General features: G+C 39.5%; 2 protein-coding genes across 17 annotated transcripts in view; one reads left to right on the forward strand and one right to left on the reverse strand.

Moving 5' to 3' along the window:
• RAB3GAP1 (RAB3 GTPase activating protein catalytic subunit 1) overlaps positions 1–17,197 on the forward strand; it is a 171,336-nt gene extending 154,139 nt beyond the window's left edge. The window contains exon 27 of the transcript XR_010122793.1: positions 16,193–17,197. The gene's annotated coding sequence lies outside the window, so the exon portion shown is untranslated. The remainder of the gene's footprint in view (positions 1–16,192) is intronic.
• ZRANB3 (zinc finger RANBP2-type containing 3) overlaps positions 1–17,892 on the reverse strand; it is a 328,904-nt gene that overhangs the window by 10,085 nt on the left and 300,927 nt on the right. For all 16 annotated transcript variants that reach the window (XM_054477865.2, XM_054477866.2, XM_063647415.1 and 13 more), the window contains 3 exons: positions 14,790–14,881; positions 9,407–9,508; positions 7,792–7,934 (listed from right to left, as the gene is read on the reverse strand). In XM_054477865.2, the coding sequence (XP_054333840.1) occupies positions 7,792–7,934; positions 9,407–9,508; positions 14,790–14,881 (337 nt within the window). The remainder of the gene's footprint in view (positions 1–7,791; positions 7,935–9,406; positions 9,509–14,789; positions 14,882–17,892) is intronic.

Consider the following 17,892-nt stretch of genomic DNA (forward strand, 5'->3'; position numbering starts at 1 on the left):
TTAATTGGCCTAGTTTCTCTGGTGGTTTACACCTATTGTAGATTTTTTTTGGAAATTAGTTTAAACATGAATTTCTTAATATTATTGAGTGCTTAATTAGGCAGCTTGACAATAAAATTAAAGTTCAATCACAATGGAATTGTGCAATTGTAGGTAAAATTTTAGAAATTTGCTTTATGTTATTAGGATAGATTTAAAATAAACAGGTTTCCTTTTTTAATAAACTATTTTATTAATTTTTGATTAGGTGATATAAGCACATGGTTCTAAATTCAAAAGGCAAACAAGCGTGTTTATGGTGATGAGTAATTTTCTCTCTCACTCCCATCTTCCTTTTTCTCCTCCCCAAAAGTTACCTCTGTTGGCAGTTTTGTTTTTATTTTATTTTGACTCAAAATGACCTTGAGTCATTTTATTGCATGTCTTCTGGAAGCCATCACACTGAGACAGCAGTAACTGGAGTCTGACTGACATCCCTGGGATGTGTACAATACGTCCCTCACCAATTAAGACCAAAAGATCTTTCAGGAACTCTGGATATTATTAGAGAAATAGTGTATTTCCCTATCTCTCAGAGACATGCTAATTTATCTTTGCAGAAATGCTGATTAATTCATTTTATTTTATTTTATTTTATTTTTTGAGACAGGGTCTCACTCTGTTGCCCAGGCTGGAGTGCAGTGACATTATCTCAGCTCATTGCCACCTCCGCCTTCTGGTTCAAGCTATTCTCATGCCTCAGCCTCCCGTAGCTGGGATTACAGGCATGCACCACCATGCTTGGCCAATTATTGTATTTTTAGTAGAGATGGGAATTTGCCATGTTGGCCAGATGGTCTCGAACTGGCCTCAATTGATCCGCCTGTCTCAGCCTCCCCAAGTGCTGGAATTACAGGTGTGAGCCACCGTGTCTGGCTCATTTTAGAAATAGTTTATTTTTGGCCTGGCATGGTGGCTCATACCTGTAAACCCAGCACTTTGGGAGGCCAAGGTGGGTGGGTCTCCTGAGGTCAGGAGTTCGAGACCAGCCTGGCCAACATATTAGTCTGCTAATAGTGATAGGTGTCTCATCATAGATTTTAAAATTTGCCTTCCTATTAAGAGTAAGGGGGAATATCTTTTCACACATTCACATGGTGAAACCCTATCTCTACTAAAAGTACAAAAATTATCTGGGCATAGTGGTGTGTGCCTGTAATCCCAGCTACTCAGGAGGCTGAGGCAGGAGAACTGCTTGAACCGGGAAGATGGAGGGTGCAGTGAACTGAGATTGCACCACTGCACTCCAGCCTGGGTGACAGAGACAGACTCTGTCTCAAAAAAAAAAGAAAAATAAAATAAGAAATAGCTTATCTTTTTCTGAGTATAGGTGTATGCCTTTTATTTACTTACTTTTGCATTTCCATTGACATATCATTCACACGGCATAAAATTCACCAATTTAAAGTTTACAATTAAGTGCATTAATAGTATATTCACAAGGTTGTACAACCATCATCACTAATTCCAGAATATTTTCATCACTCCAAAAAGAAACCTGAGGCTGGGTGCAGTGGCGCACGCATGTAATCCCGGCACTTTGAGAGGCCAAGGCGGGTGGATCATTTGAGGTCAGAAGTTCGAGACCAGACTGGCCAACACGGTGAAACCCTGTCTCTACTAAAAATACAAAAATTAGCTGGGCGTGGTGGTGTGCACCTGCAGTCCCAGCTACCTGGGAGGCAGGGGCAGGAGAATCACCTGAACCCGGGAGGCAGAGGTTGCAGTGAGCTGAGATCCTGCCACTGCACTCCAACCTGGGCAACAGATTGAGACCCTGTCTCAAACGAAAACAAAACAAAAAGAAACCTGTACCCACTAGCACTCATTTTTCATTATACCTTTTATTTTTAGAAATAAATAATAGCATAGCATATACACTAATCTTCACCTTGCTCTTTTTACCAAAACATGCTTCTCAGAGATCTTTCCTTATTAGGATTCATAGTTTCCATATTCTTTTTAATGGCTCCATGTTATTCCATTATATGGATAAACCATATATTTAACCAGTCTCTGATAAATGGACATTTAGGTTGTTTTCAGTCTTTGCTATCACAAACAATGCTGCAATAGGTATCGTTATATATGATATTTTCTACACATTATGTATCTGTAGAATAAATCCCCAGAAGTAGAATTCCTTGGTCAAAGGTCTTAGGTGTTTTAAATGTGGGTAGATTTTGACAAATTTCTTTCCTCTAAGGTTATACCAGTGTAGGTATCCACCAGCAATGAATAAGAGTACCTGTTTCTTCTCTTTCAACTAGCACAATGTCGTTTTTAAGAGTCTCTGCTAATAGTGATAGGTATCTCATCGTAGATTTTAAAATTTGCATTCCTATTAAGAGTAAGGGGGAATATCTTTTCACATGTTTGCACTCTACTTGCATGTCTGTCTTAGAGCAAAAAGGAAATTAAGCCATCGTGCTCCAGTCTGGGCAGTAGTAGTAGTAGTTAAAGCACAGTAAATTGTTTTAGAGTCTTTTACTTGCCCTTTTAGTTCCCAAATTTCGTCCTTCTCTGGCCCGACCTCCAACAATTTCTTCAACCATTTTATTCCCTTGAAAAATGCACTTTGGGAAAGTATTCCTGTGAATTCTAAATGAACTCAAAAGCTTCCTAGCTTTGAGGGGCAATGGGATATTAAGCCTTGCCTGAGGTATTATTCAATGTTTAAAAGCTTAAAAACCTAATTCAGTAACTAAAAGATGCTGAGAAATCTAGTCAGAGATTTAGAAACTAAAAATAACCTTTTGCTTTCCTACAAGAGATTTAAGAATAAATTTTTGGAAACCACAAGAAACAGATCAACCAATTCCAAAAAATGGAGCTGACAACTTTTCAAACGTAGTTGAAATTTTCTACTTAGGTTTGCTAGGAAGTTCACCAACTCCCAAAAGGATTATGGTAAATCCCAATTTTAGTAAATAGAGAAGGGAGAATGTTGTCTACTAAACAAATTCCTGGATAGGGACGGGAGTGGAAGATGGCAATTTTTGCAAGAAAAGTGTACGTTGCAAAGTGGCCCACATCAATGAACACAATCTTGGGCTCTGGATTTCTGACCTGCTTTCGAGCTTAGCTGTAACCAGAGATTAAACAATTGGCATCCTAAACATGACAGGGCTCCAAGTGAATTAGGCCTGCCTCTGATAAATGGGACTCAGTAACCAAAACAGTGGCTGGTAATCTTGGCTTCCATTCAAATGTAAAAGTGAGACATTCAAAAGCTGACTGCAAGCTCTGAGCTTGGATGGGGCCTGCAAACTGGTGGACATCACTGGCGGATAATCTGGTTGGAGACCTACCCATTGCATTTGGGGGCGTGCCCAAAGTCAGTTAACTATAGGTCTTTTTTCAGAACCATTCAATACTTTTGAGAGAGAAATCCTCTAACGTCCTGCTTAGGAAGTAAAATGTCGCTGCTGTCAATCTGAAAGCTGTGCAAAAAAGGGGGTCTGAGGAGTTTCAGTTTTCAATATAATACCTCACTCTTTATCTCTACTGAGCCTGCTGTTTCTAAGTCTGGAGACGCTCTGATTCAGTTTCTCTAGAAAGTAAATTGATAGGACAGTGTCTAACTGATCCTCATACAGACTGCCAGTCAATGCTGTTGTTCAACAGCATATTTCACATTTGCTTTCAGAGATACATGGTTATTCCAAATTACTGAGACTTAACTTGGGTTCTGCAGCAAGAATCAGAATGTTTCCTGATAGTATCTCCCTGCTGCAGGTACAGAGGTTTAATTTCATGACGCTGCTAAGCTGGTTTCCCTGGAGGCCTCTCTCTCTCTGCCTCTCTATAATCAGTCACCAAGTCTGTAGATATACCTCCTTAAGAGCTCTCTTTATTCTCTTTCCTGATTCCCATTGTAATAACTTAATATAGATCCTCATCATTTTTCTCCAGGTATACTAGAATAGTCTTTTAACTTGTGTAGTAGGCAGAATTTTAAGATACCCTCTAGGATTCCTGTCCCTCGGTTATTTAATCAACCACTAATTTAGATAATGCTATAAAAGGACTTTACAGATATAATTAGATTACTAATCAGTTCACTTTGAGATAGGGAGATTACTGAGTGGGTCCAATGTAATCACTTGAGCCCTTAAAAGCAGAAGAGGAAGGCAGAGAGATTCCAAGGAGAAATATGTAGAGGTCCATGTGCTAGGACCACAGAGAGGCCTCTAGGAGCTGATGGTCCAGCTAACAGCCAGCAAAAAAAAGGAACCTCAGTCCTACAACTGCAAGGAACTGAGTTCTGCCAACAATGTTAGTGAGCTTGGAGGTGAATTCCCTTCCAAGCTTATCAACTAGAGCCCAGCCAGCCAACACTTTGATTTCTGCCTTGTAAAATCCAGAGCATTACTAGAAAACTAGTAATAGCCAACTTGGACTTCTTACTTATAGAACTGTGAGATAATAAATGTGTGTTGTTTTAAGCTGCTAAATTTGTGGTAATTTGTTATGGCAGCGATAGGAAAATGTAACTTATCTCCCCACTTTGAGTCTTGCCCTTTTTGATCTAATCTCCCAACTGCTGCTAGAGCTATCTCTTAAAAATACAAATCTGATTAATCTGCTGCTTGTTAACACAAGTTATATCCTTAATATATTATCTATATATAATTTTATAAATAATATTGTGTCTGACTTTGGTTTTATGAATTGACTTTTGCTTTTAAATCTGATCAGTCACCTTTCTCAGTTGGTACTTTAAGTGGTCATCCATGTCTGATGGAGAAGAAATAATAGGGCATGTCTAGCAATAGCTAGAAATTCAGTTATGAAGAGAATTATGATCATGTGAGAAAGAGAAGGTCAACAAAGACTGGTTACAAAAATGAGAAAGATTGAGAGGACTGGAAGTATTGGAAAAAATAAAATAGGCATTGTGCTTTTTGATATATGTGTGCGTGTGTGCACTTATGTGTAGGTATGTGTACATATGTATATAAATATGTAACACATATTTTAAATGTATTTTTATAGAAAATGACACACGCCCATGGGAAAAAAATCAACCGTTACAGAAGAGTTCAGGCTAAGAGTCCAAAACTGGCAACTTATGGATAAATTCAGTTAGTCAAAGGACTTTACTGTACTCATACAGCATTAATTTACTGTAATCATACAGCATTTTAAATTTATTTATTCATTTTGAGACAGGGTCTTGCTCTATCACCCAGGCTGGAGTGCAGTGGCACGATCACAGCTTATCGCAGCCTTGACCTCCTGGGCTCAGGTGATCCTCCTGCCTCAGCCTCCCGAATATCTGGGCTTGTGGGCGTGAGCCACCATGCCTGGCTATTTTTTTGGGTTTTTGTGGAGATATAGTCTCGCTATGTTGACCAGTCTGGTCTCGAGCTCTTGACCTCAAGTGATCTTTCCACCTTGGCTTTCCAAAGTGCTAGGATTACAGGTGTGAGCCACCATGGCTAGCCAGTATTTTTTTATTTTATTAATTTAATTTAATTTTTGTTGTGTTTTATTTTATTTTATTTCTGAGACAAGTTCTCACTCTGTCTCCCAGGCTGAACTGCAGTGGCACAATCATGGGTCACTGTAGCCTGGACCTCCAGGGGCTCAGGTGATCCTCCCAGCTCAGTCTCCAAAGTAGCTGGGACTACAGGCACGCACCACCATGCCTAGCTAATCTATCTGTTTTTTGTAGAGATGAGGTTTTGCCATGTTGCCCAGGCTGGTCTTGAACTCTGGGCTCAAGCAATCTGTCCTCCTTGGCCTCCCAAAGTTCTGGAATTACAGGCGTGAGCCACCATGTACCAGTATTTTATTTTTAAATCTGAATTTGAATGACTTCAGCTGGGTTCCAAATCTGCCTGTTTGACATAGTCTCAGCCCATATCTCATCCTTTTTTAGTTTTATAACTGACCTCATTCATTCATTTGTGATTCTTGTTTTGTTTTTAGTCAAATGAGTTTGTAATCCTGGCATAAAGTATAAAGTCCCTACTACCTCCACAAATCCTCAAGTTTTATGCCCTAGAGCAAGATTTCTCAACAGTGGTAATATAGACATTTTGAAATGGATAATTCTGTTTTGGGGGGTGCAATCCTGTTCACTGTAGAATTCTCAGCAGCATCCTGGGCCTCTACCCACTAGATACTCCCTAGTCACATCCCTTACTTGAGACAATTTAAAATGTCTCCAGACACTACCACCCTACGGGACCAAATTGCTCCGAATTGAAAACCACTGTCCAAGAGAAACCCGTGATAAGAATTTCTAAGGTATCCTTCTAGACAATTTCTATGTCAGGAATAGCAAGTTGTGCAAATAGTAAAGTTTGTGTCTCCATCCCTTTTTTTTTTTTTACAATTTATATTTACCCTTAACAATTTATCACAAGTATTATTCCTTGTTCTTACAAACAAATAAATGTACCATATGCCATACGTTGGAACAGTGGAAAAGATTTTCACTGTATGGAACTATCATAATTTATTTAATCAACCATGTTATGGAAATATCATAATTTATTTAATCAACCATGTTCTCGGTCCCTTGCTCCCCTCCAACCCCCTGGATTTTTTTCACTTGTGTGCACGGAAAAAGCTAGAGAAAGGAAACCTCTCTGATAAACTGATGAAATATAAGGATGAGGAGAGATTACAGATGTATGGAGGCAGCAAGAGCTAAAGGGCTTTCTCTGCCAATAATGCCATTTGGTTTATTGCTTTGCCATCTGTTTTGTTTTGTTTTGTTTGAGACAGGGACTTACTCTGTTGCCCAGGCTGGAGTGCAGTGGTACAATCTCAGTTCACTGCAGCCTCAACCTCCCAGGCTCAAGCAATCCTCCAGCCTCAGCCTCCCAAGTAGCTAGAACTATAGGAGTGTGCCACCTGGCTAATTTTTGTTTTGTTTTTTTTTTTTAATAGAAACAGGGTCTCCCTATGTTTCCCAGGCTGATCATTGAACTCCTGGGCTCATGCAATCTACCTGCCTTGGCCTCCCAAAGTGTTGGGATTACAGGCATGAGCCACTGCGCCCAGCCTGCAATCTCTTTCAAAAGCAAGGATTGGGCTACAAAACAGCTGACCACTTTTCCTGATAATCCTTGCTTCATGCTAAGAAAAGAGTTTACAAAGAACAGGGATTTGAGATCACACATGGGGAGACTTGAGTGGGATAACGATGATTGTGATGACAAGGAAGGAAATCAAATGTACAGAGATTAGAAAGGAACCTGTAATGATAAGGGCAAAACAGTCACAAATATCTGACAGTCAACCTTTCCTTTTATTTCATTTCCAATCATGGACATGATTATAGTTATCTTCCATTACTTGGGTGGTGATGCATTCAAATAGAACCAGCTCCCTTGCTGCACAGCATCATACTCACCCAAAGCAGGGCAAAGCAGATGGGGTCCAGAGGCATGCTCTGATGTTCTAAGAGTAAAATGTATTCCTGCTGCTAATAAGTGTCCCAGGCTTGGCAGGTCATAGGTTGCACCATCCTGTGACTCTGGTCTTTTTGTTGATTGATGGGACTCATGGAGAGTAAGATCTGGACAACCCGATCTCTTTTAGCAGATTTTGTCAAATTCACTAGACATATAATTATCTTGTTATGAAATAATACGGCTGTGATTTTATGCATAATTTTCTCATAACTCATCAGGATTTCATTAGTGGTTCCAAAAGATGCCTCAGACCCCCCTGTAGAAAGAACCATGAAAAGTAATATAATACAAAATTAAAAAAAAAAAAGACAACTCATACCTTTTGGTGCAATTTTGTTTGGTTTGTTGCTTTGTGATCTCTTCCAAAGCAAGAATGGGGCTACAGAATAGCTGTCCACTTTTCCTGATTATCCTTTGCTTCATGGCAGTTAGACTACTCCATTCTCGAACAAATCTCAAAATCTGGCAGAAAATGAGATAATAAGAGTTAACAGCTCACAGGCAGATATCTTCCTTTGAAAGTGAGCCTATTTACAACATCAGAAAACTGCTATTTTGTTATGTCCCCCAAATAGGCTTTTGAGTTCCACAACCTAAGGCTTTCTTCAATTTGATGCAGTTTTCATATCTTTATTGTAAACTACCTACAGCAGTTCTCAAGAGATATCTTTTTTTTTTTTCTTTTTGATAGGGTCTTGCTCTGTTGTCCAGGCTGGAGTGCAGTGGCATGATCACGGCTTACTGCAGCCTTGACCTCCTGGGCTCCAGCAGTCCTCCTGCTGCCTTAGTCTCCTGAGTAGCTGGGACTACAGGCACATGCCACCATACCTGGCTAGTTTTTCTATTTTCTATAGTGACAGGGTCTCACTATGTTTCCCAGGCTGGTCTTAAACTCCTGGGCCCAAGTGATCCTCCTGCCTCAGCCCCCAAAGTGTTGGCATTACAGGCGTGAGTCATCTCACCCAGCCAAGAGATCTTTTTCAAGCCAAAGGTTCTCTAAAGGCATGTTTCAGGACATGCAGTGTATGCCCTTAACACACATAGATCAACAGTGATAATATGCTCATTGAGATCAAAAAAGGTCTGGAAGTACATACCCTAGCTGGGGTCAAGGCAAAACTGGGTGACAGAATGTTAGTGCAACATCTGAGAATTGCTTCGTAAATGATGCCTAAGTTTTCACAGGAAAAAAAACATCAATAAATCTGGGACATTTTTAGTAGGGTTACCAGTCAAGTATACATAACTGGCTATTTTGTGGGACACTGAGAATCAGGGTTAGAAGATTCCAAGTAAATAGCTTACTGCTCCCTTTTCATTTAAAACAGGTATAGTTGACCTACAGGCAATGCTTCATTTCCACTCAAATGGTAAAAAAAAAAATAGTCACCATTTTCTTGTAAAAATAGCACACAGCATGCTGGGTTAGTCCCTGCGCATGATGACCCTTCTTGGCAGTGAAGGAAAATCAGCCACAGATCAGTGTTAAGACCTCCCTGGCAGGAACCTGGCCTGAAGCTGCATGCTAGTGCTTCTAATAATGAATCAAGAATCACCCAATAAGGTATTATCTCTGCTCTGGGAATTTGTCATTGTTAGAACTTAACCTTAATAGAAAAAATGTGATTCTAGCAGATACAAATATCACAGTTGCTAATCCTGTGAATGAGAAATTAAATAATGTGAGGATGATTCTATCCACAGAAACAGCAACTGTAGGTGTGATCATTTGCCAAGGAAACAGATTTCACATATATTCTTAGCACTGGGTAATTAATAGGCACCGCCTAGACTGATGAAAATGCAACCAGGGATTTGACTCTACAACATGCCACAAAGTGCTTTTTTAAAATTAAACTAAAAATGATCATTAAAATTACTAAAACAAGTTTATTTAAAGTAAATAAAGCCATTTTATTTAAAACTATTCTTACCAGTGAGCGATTTTGTTTCAGCTGAAAGCTTGCTGGTAAATCTTCCCAAAGGTCTAATTTTATATCCAAAGGAATGAAATTACAGCTCATCTGTTTTCCATCCTGATGATAGATTAGGAAGACACTAATAATCCATTTTTGTATAGGCACTAGCAACTATTTTAAATGAAAATAATTACATTATGACACAATATGCCTAGTCTCCTAAAAGAAAAACTGAGGTGACACATTCTAGACAAGGGTCCACCAAAATGGCTCTTCTGGAGAAACTGTGAGCCAAGAAGAGGAGGCAGGCTCTCTACTGCACTGGATGCCTCCATTGCCCATGCCTAGCCCAAGGCTATTGCCTTCAGCCTGGAATGCTTTGTTTACTGCTGTGTCATACTCTTTTCTATTGACTAATCTTGGAAAGATGTATCAAAACAATAAAATCTGTACGCTGCAAATTAATATAGAAGAATATTACATCCTTGAAGTTAACAGTAGCACAACCATTCCAAATTTGCAAATAAACTTCTTTATACTCACTGACAATATAAGTATCACATCAAAGAATGGTATCAAGGAATAGTCTGAATAACCTTCACCAAATGATATGCCTGTCGATTGTTACAGGAACAAGGAAGTAAAGAGAAGGTAGAAAGATCAATTCTAGAGAAATTACTTAAAAATTGGCTCCCCCAAAGCAATGTCACAATATCAGTCAATGAGGACTGTCTGCCAATGGTACCACCTGGAGAGTAAGTGGAACTGCAATTAGGTCCCAACAATTGGTGCACAACATCCTGAAATCTTTTTTTTCCCTTTTTTTTTTTTGAGACAAGGTATCACTCTGTCACCCAGGCTGGGGTGCAGCAGCATGATCTCAGCTCACTGCAGCCTCAACCTCCTGGGCCCAGGTGATCCTCCCACCTCAGCCTCCCAAGTAGCTGGAATTACAGGCACGTTCTACCATGCCTGGCTAATTTTTTATATTTTTTTGTAGAGACAGGGTTTCACCATGTTGCCCAGGCTGGTCTCAAAATCCTGGGCTCAAGTGATCCTACCACCTTGAACTCCTGGGCTCAAGTGATTCTCCCGCTTCGGCCTCCCAAAGTGCTAGGATTATAGGCATGAGCCACCACACAGCCCCTGAAATCTTAAGGGTAGAAAGTAACTACATACAGCGGTGTAGTAGAGGTATTTCCTTTATAAAGGGGAAGAAGAACCTCTCATACGAAAATCTATTATATCAACAATAGTTGAACTCATAGTCTCTCAGCTAAAAAAAAAAAAAAAAAAAGTTACAGCTCCCACAATTGCTTTGGAGAAAAACATACAAAAAGTACGCACTGATTAAGAATTTTGAGGCCAGGCACAGTGGCTCATGCCTGTAATCCCAGCACTTTGGGAGGCCGAGGCAGGAGGATCACAAGGTCATGAGAGTTTGAGACGAGCCTGACCAACATGGTGAAACCCCGTCTCTACTAAAAATACAAAAATTAGCTGGGCATGGTGGCGTGCACCTGTAATCCCAGCTACTCCGGAGGCTGAGGCAGGAGAATCGCTTGAACCCGGGAGGCAGAGATTGCAGTGAGCCAAGATCCCGCCACTGCACTCCAGCCTGGGTGGCAGAGAGACTCCATCTCAAAAAAAAAAAAAAAAAAAAAAAAAAAAATTGGTATGTAATTCTAAACCCTGATACAGACTTGGGATTCTGGCTGAAATGAACAGTTCTAATATGACACAGGATGCTAAATGTCTGTTACTACTCTTCCTTTAAAGGGATATCCTTTTAGGCAGTGAACTAGTAATTTTTTTTTTTTTTTTTTTTTTGAGACAGAGTCGTGCTCTTTTGCCCAGGCTGGAGTGCAGTGGCACGATCTTGGCTCACTGCAACCTGTACCTCCGGGGTTCAAGCGATTCTCCTGCCTCAGCCTCCCAAGTAGCTGGGATTACTGGTGCCTGCCACCATGCCCAGCTAATTTTTGTATTTTTAGTAGAGTCGGGGTATCACCATATTGGCCAGGCTGGTCGTGAATTCCTGACCTCAGGTGATCCGCCTGCCTCGGCCTCCCAAAGTGTTGGGATTACAGATGTGAGCCACTATGCCCAGCCTTACTTCAGCTCTTTTACGGTGAAAAAGAAAGCTTTCATCTCAGCTCTACTCTGGTTGTGAAAAGATATGTCGACAACTCATCTGCTTAGTGTCTTGTGTTTGGAAAATTATTTGGGTGATAACATTTTATGGTAAAGGGACACGTAAGTATTTAGAACAGTCATAAAAATATATTTCAGACCATTAACAGAGATGTCAAGAAGAAGCAGGCTACTAGGCTGGTGGCAGAGCCTGAATAAGGGTCAGTGAGGTGGTTGCTGTGGTTTGGTTTGGCAGCAGGTGCATTATACCCTCTACCAGGAGCTTGCAGTTCTCTCCCTGTCTCCACCCCAACGGGGATAAAACACTGATCAGGTAATCCAAGAGGCAGAGCTTTCACTGTATACAGTAAAAAAAGATTAAAGAATTTAAGGGCTTCTGGATTTCTGTGGTATGCTCTGCCTGGTGTCTGCGCTTTGGTTTCTCTACCCTCTTGGGACCATTTCTCTGTCCCTCTCATGTGATGGTCTGAGAAAGAGGCATGGCCTAAAGATCCCCCAGCATGGGGGATGAGGGTGGCTCAGGCACTTAAACCTGCCTCAAGATGAATAAAGGAGTCATTGGTGCTCCCTGCAGCCTGGTTCACCATGTCAGAGGCTCCACTTGGTAGACCAGGCTCCAAACCTATAAGAGGAGCATTGATTACTGCCTGGCTTGGTTCTTGGTGTCTCTCTCTCAGTTACTGTCCCATGCTAGAGGCTGCTTGGGGATTCTGGTATTCACAATCCTAGCCATCTCCTCCTAAAAGAATATTATTACATGGTACACTATCTATCTGTATCTATATTCGGTTTAGTAGAAAACCTGTAACTGAAAGTTTGGTCATCTCCAACATACTATCTTTTAAACATCTATATAATGGACCATGAGTTTTAAAAGTTTCAAATACTATCGTATATACTTATAAAGATTAGAAATTTAAAATTTTAGGCTGGGCGTGGTGGCTCATGTTTGTAATCCCAGCACTTTGGGAGGCTGAGGCAGGCAGATCACGGAGTCAGGAGTTCAAGACCAGGCTAGACAACACAGTGGAACCCTGTCTCTACTAAAAATAGAAAAATTAGCTAGGTGTGGTGGTGGGTGCTGCAATCCCAGCTATTCGGGAGGCTGAGGCAGGAGAATCACTTGAACCTGGGAGGCAGAGGTTGCAGTGAACTGAGATCGCACCACTGCACTCCAGCCTGGGTGACAGAGCTAGACTCCATCTCAAAAAAAAAAAAAAAAAAAAAAAAAAAGAAATTTAAAATTTTAGACCAAATAAAAGTATTCATAATCTATCCAGGCCATAGATTCTCACATGGTTCCTGTGATCCTTTCAGAAAGTCATAAGTGTTTTCATACTAATAGTAAGATACTGTTTGCCTTTTCCACTCTCATTCTTTCACAAATGTGTGGTGACTTTTTCCAGTGGCTACATGAAATGCTATCTCAACAAACTGAACGCAGAGACAGATATGGGAATCCCACTGTTTTCCATTAAGACTTTAGAGAAAATTGCTAAACATGTAAAACAATGACATTCTTCTCACTAAATATTTTTTTGACTTGGAAAATATAATTATTTTAAATAAAAAATGTTATTTATATAAATATATAATGGGTTTGTTTCTCTTAAAATATGCATTTACTCACTTACAAATAATTGTTGGCCAGGCATTGTGGCTCACGCCTATAATCCTAGCACTTTAGGAGGCTGAGGCGGGCGGACTGTTTGAACCCAGGAGTTTGAGACCAGTCTGGGCAACACAGCAAGACCCTCTCTCTCCAAAAACAAACAAACAAATAAAAAATGGCCAGGTGGGTGGCTCACACCTGTAATCCCAGCACTTCAGGAGGCTGAGGTGGGCGGATCACAAGGTCAAGAGGTCGAGACAAGCTTGGCCAATATGGTGAAACATCATCTCTACTAAAAATACAAAAATTAGCCAGGCACGGTGGTGGGCGCCTGTAGTCCCAGCTACCTGGAGGCTGAGGCAGGAGAATCGTTTGAACCCAGGAGGTGGAGGTTGCAGTGAGCCGAGATTGCACCACTGCACTCTAGCCTGGGCGACAGAGCGAGACTCTGTCCTAAAAAAAACAAAAAATACAAAACAGAAATAGAAAAATGTAACTGTTAATTATTCACATTTAAGTGAATAAATGAAAAAACTTTTTTTTTTTTTTTGAGACAGAGTCTCATTTTGTAGCCCAGGCTGGAGTGCAGTGGCGTGATCTTGGCTCACTGCAACCTCTGCCTCCCAGGTTCAAGAGATTCTCCTGCCTCAGCCTCCTGAGTAGCTGCGATTAAAGGCACTTGCTACCACACCCAGCTAATTTTCGTATTTTTAGTGGAGGTGAGGGGTTTCACCACGTTGGCCAGGCTGCTTTCAAACTCCTGACCTCAGGTGATCCACCCACCTTGGCCTCTCCAAGTGCTGGGATTACAGGCATGAGCCACCACACCCGGCCATAAATAAGTATTTTTGAGAGGCTCCATTTTAATTTCAAATATAGTAGACATCAATAGATATAACCCATATAAACAAAAGCTCTTTGGGGTTCTCAATAAATTTTAGGAGTGCAAAGGGGTCCTGAGTCTAAAAAGTTTGGGCACTACTAAGCTAGCATATGGCAGGAATCAGCAATCATCTGACAAAAAGCTTCCTAGCATTTACTCAACACAAATGGGCAGGTCTAGGCCTCTGTAAGGATGCTGCTGCTCCTGCTGCTGCAAGTGATCGTTGCAGGAAATAACATTTATGGAGAGTTCATATAGGCCAGGCACTGTGCTAAGTGCTTTACAGGACTCAGCTTGTTTTATCTTTGCAACAAATCCTGTCTGCATTTTATTTTTTATTATTTTAACAATTTTTAATTTTTAAGGGTACATAGTAGGTTTATATATTTATGGGATACATGAGATATTTTGATACTGGCATACAGTGTGTAATAATCACATCAGGGTAAATGGGGTTTACCACATTTTACAGCTGAGGAAATTGACGCACAGAGCAGTTGAGTAATGTGTGCAAGATTACATACTAACAGATTTGAACTGAAGCAGTCTGGCCCTGAAGTCTATGTTCTTAAAGACATGTGGTTTTACCTCTCATTGTCTGTAGATTTAACACAGAAATTTGAGAATTAACTTTGAGGAAAATAACTAGATGCTTATCTCATTGTTAATAAAATTAAGTATCTCCATTGAAAAGTGAAAAAAGGAAGTCTTTTTTATGTTTCGAGTTACAGAATCTGCATGACGCTTACCTTAGTATAGATGTGAATCCGGTCAGTATTCCTACTTGCACAAAACATTAAGGTGTCATACACTGGCAAAGTGTCTGAACTCTTCAACTGTTCTATTAAAGAAGACAAAAGAGAACCTGAAGGCTTATCTACCCTCTATCTAAAATAGCTTATTTTAATCGTGTGTAGGTTAGAATGATGAAATAGCTATATCAAAATATCAATATATTTAACAAAAAGTAATTGTCTAGGCTTGAAATAAAACTACCACGGTAGGCCATTGAAGAGCATATTGGCTTATATGGTAACCAATTGTTTTACATTTTTGCTAATGACCTAACAAGAAACAAACAGATTCAGAATTAGCTGAAAAACTACAAGTTGGTAGGCATAAGGAAGAATTTCCACCAATAAGAGCTGCTATTGGTCTTGAAAAAATTTAGACTAATCTATTCCTTTTGCTAGAGTAGATTTGAGACCGAATGAGCATCATTTTGATTATTAGCAGCAACATCGCTATGTTGAGGGCCACTTAAATGCCTGATTCCCTGTAGCCTGGTGCCTGACATTCACAAAAGAAGATAAGCAGACAAGCTTCTTTTCTGATGATCTCTTTTTTAGCCCTTTCTCAGTCCTATTGTCCAATATATTTTGCAGGAGATACAGGATTATCAATTCAGGTCTAAATAATAATTATAGTTAACATTTAGTGAGCATACACAATGTGCCAGGCATTGTTGTAGGTACATACAGTAACACCTTTTAGAAATAAATAGTGCATTTTACATAGGAAGAAACTGAGGCACGTGAACTTACTTATGGTCATATGGCTAGTAAGAGGATGTAAAACCTGCAAGCTGGCTCCAGAGTCTGTGCTCTTACCTTCTCTCACAGTTCCTCAGTGATCTTTTAAAGTACTTTCCCAGACCTAGAAGTCTATGATTTGTTTGCCATTCTACTTGGCAATGTCATCATACTATTATTTTTCTAATCAAGGCATTGGCCACTTTACAAACTTGAGTTATGAATTATTTCCTTATTTTGTAAATTCAAAAATGTACTTTAACATCTCTGAAACTGGCATGTCTTAGAGCCAATAACAACAATGGCATTTTACAATCATTGCTGGCTATGTGGCAGTTGTAAAATAGTTGTCTTTGCCTTAGTATGGATGAGCTCAGTCATAGCTGTAATACTATTGTCACTTCTACACTACACATGAGGTATATGCATTGTTGCTACTATATGTATTTATTACCTTTAAAATGTCTTTAAATTTTTTCACTATGATTTGGTACTGAAATGAAAAGTTATCATATATACCATAAAACTTGGATACAGACCAGGAAAGCATAAACTTGGTATTAAAGAAGCAAATGTGTATCACTGGAGGAATAACCAAAATATCTTATTTTCTTGTAAAGGAATAATGGAGTGCTTCATGGTACTGAAGGAAGCAAGAGCTCTGCAAATAGAGGAAAGTGTCTTACATTGGTTACTGAGATGTTCAAAAAGGTTGCCTATTACATGCCAAAGAAAGCAAATGAAAGCAGGAGAAATTGCCAAATCCCTCAGAACAAATGAAAGAAATGTCCAAGCAACAGAGGATGATGTGGCCTGGCCTCGGCTATCATTAAGGTATTGTGTCATAGCTTAATTGGCAGTTTTCTTTGAAGAACTATGCATTAATGTTTAAAGATCAGAAGCCATTCTTTGATAAAAATAACTGTAACAACAATTCCAAATCAGTTGATATTAATTCTTGATAGCTATCAGCTATATTAGGGAACATATTTCTCTTTTCAGTGTTGCCATGAAGTGTAAATTAATGGTTTGAGACTATAGATGATGCACCTATGGTCATTCTTCCAAACTCCTGGAATTCCAGAAAGAACAAAACTACAGTTCTAGAGTAGTATGTACCACTCTGGTTCTAAAAGAGCATATGTAGGTAGAATAAGCATTTAACATAGTGTGCCTACTTTTGTTTTCTGTTTGTTTTTCATGGAAATCCATGTTAGTGGAAAGATGTGAAGCATACCTCTTATGTGGAATTCTCAGCCCAGTGATCTGAAAAGTCAAAAAAGGGAAGCAGGAATAGGTAAGGGGTAAATGCTGGCATTGTCTGGAGTGAATGAGGGCAAAGCAAATTTCATTGGCAGAACAAAACTTCAAAGTGATTTTAAAAAAGCATTTGTAAGTACAAGCTAACATGTTTTCATCAAGAGATCAATGTACAACTAACAAGCCAATATTTCCCTGCCATAGATGAAGAGACCCATAGCCCAGGTGATGACAATTGCCAGGTGTTGGTTCCTAGTCTGATATTTAGTTCAATGAGCCATATGCTGTCCCATAACCAGAGTTTCATCAGCACTTGAGAGTTTCTCACAGTGAGATCAAGAAAACTAGAGACACAAAAGAGTATAACCCACCTGAGTCTACACTGTCTACTTAAAAGCTGTTAAAATTAACAGACCTAAACAGATCCATTCCAAGACATTCTTTGGGAAGACCTTGAGGAGTTAGAAGGAAGGCTGAGAGAAGAAGAAAGAAGGATGCCTTGAGCTCAGAAATTCTTAAATGAACATTTCATTTTAAAGCTATGAGTCAGACTCTAAATTATATTAGTGTTTAATAGCAACTAACTTAGAAGGAAAGCTTCAACCGTCTCATCCCAACTATTGGGTTTATCTGAATAAGAATATCAATCTGTATGTTACTATGGTCACTGAGTAACAAGGAAAATAACCCAAAATTACTCAGTCTCTTGCCAGCTAGCCCATAAATGATAGTGAAGTATGACATACAGGCTGGTATTTGCTAACCATCACAGCTATAAATAATGAATGGAATCAACCAAAAAGTAAACAAACCCGAAACACTGTATGGTTGGCTCCAAATGCAGTCATGATTCATACAGTCTTGACATTATGTACCCTAAAAACATTTTCTTTAAAATACTTTTTAAAAAATATGCCAATTAAGTAGAACTATTTACAAGAATTTCTGTGTAAAGGATTAATGACATGCTAAGTGTTAGTTAATTATCTGTCAGTCTTACTGTTTTGTCCCAAAGCACCTCCCAAATATCAAAACAACACCCTTACTGTGTGAATGAGCT

Source organism: Pongo pygmaeus, chromosome 11 (genome assembly GCF_028885625.2).
Source record: "Pongo pygmaeus isolate AG05252 chromosome 11, NHGRI_mPonPyg2-v2.0_pri, whole genome shotgun sequence".
Taxonomy (NCBI): domain Eukaryota; kingdom Metazoa; phylum Chordata; class Mammalia; order Primates; family Hominidae; genus Pongo; species Pongo pygmaeus.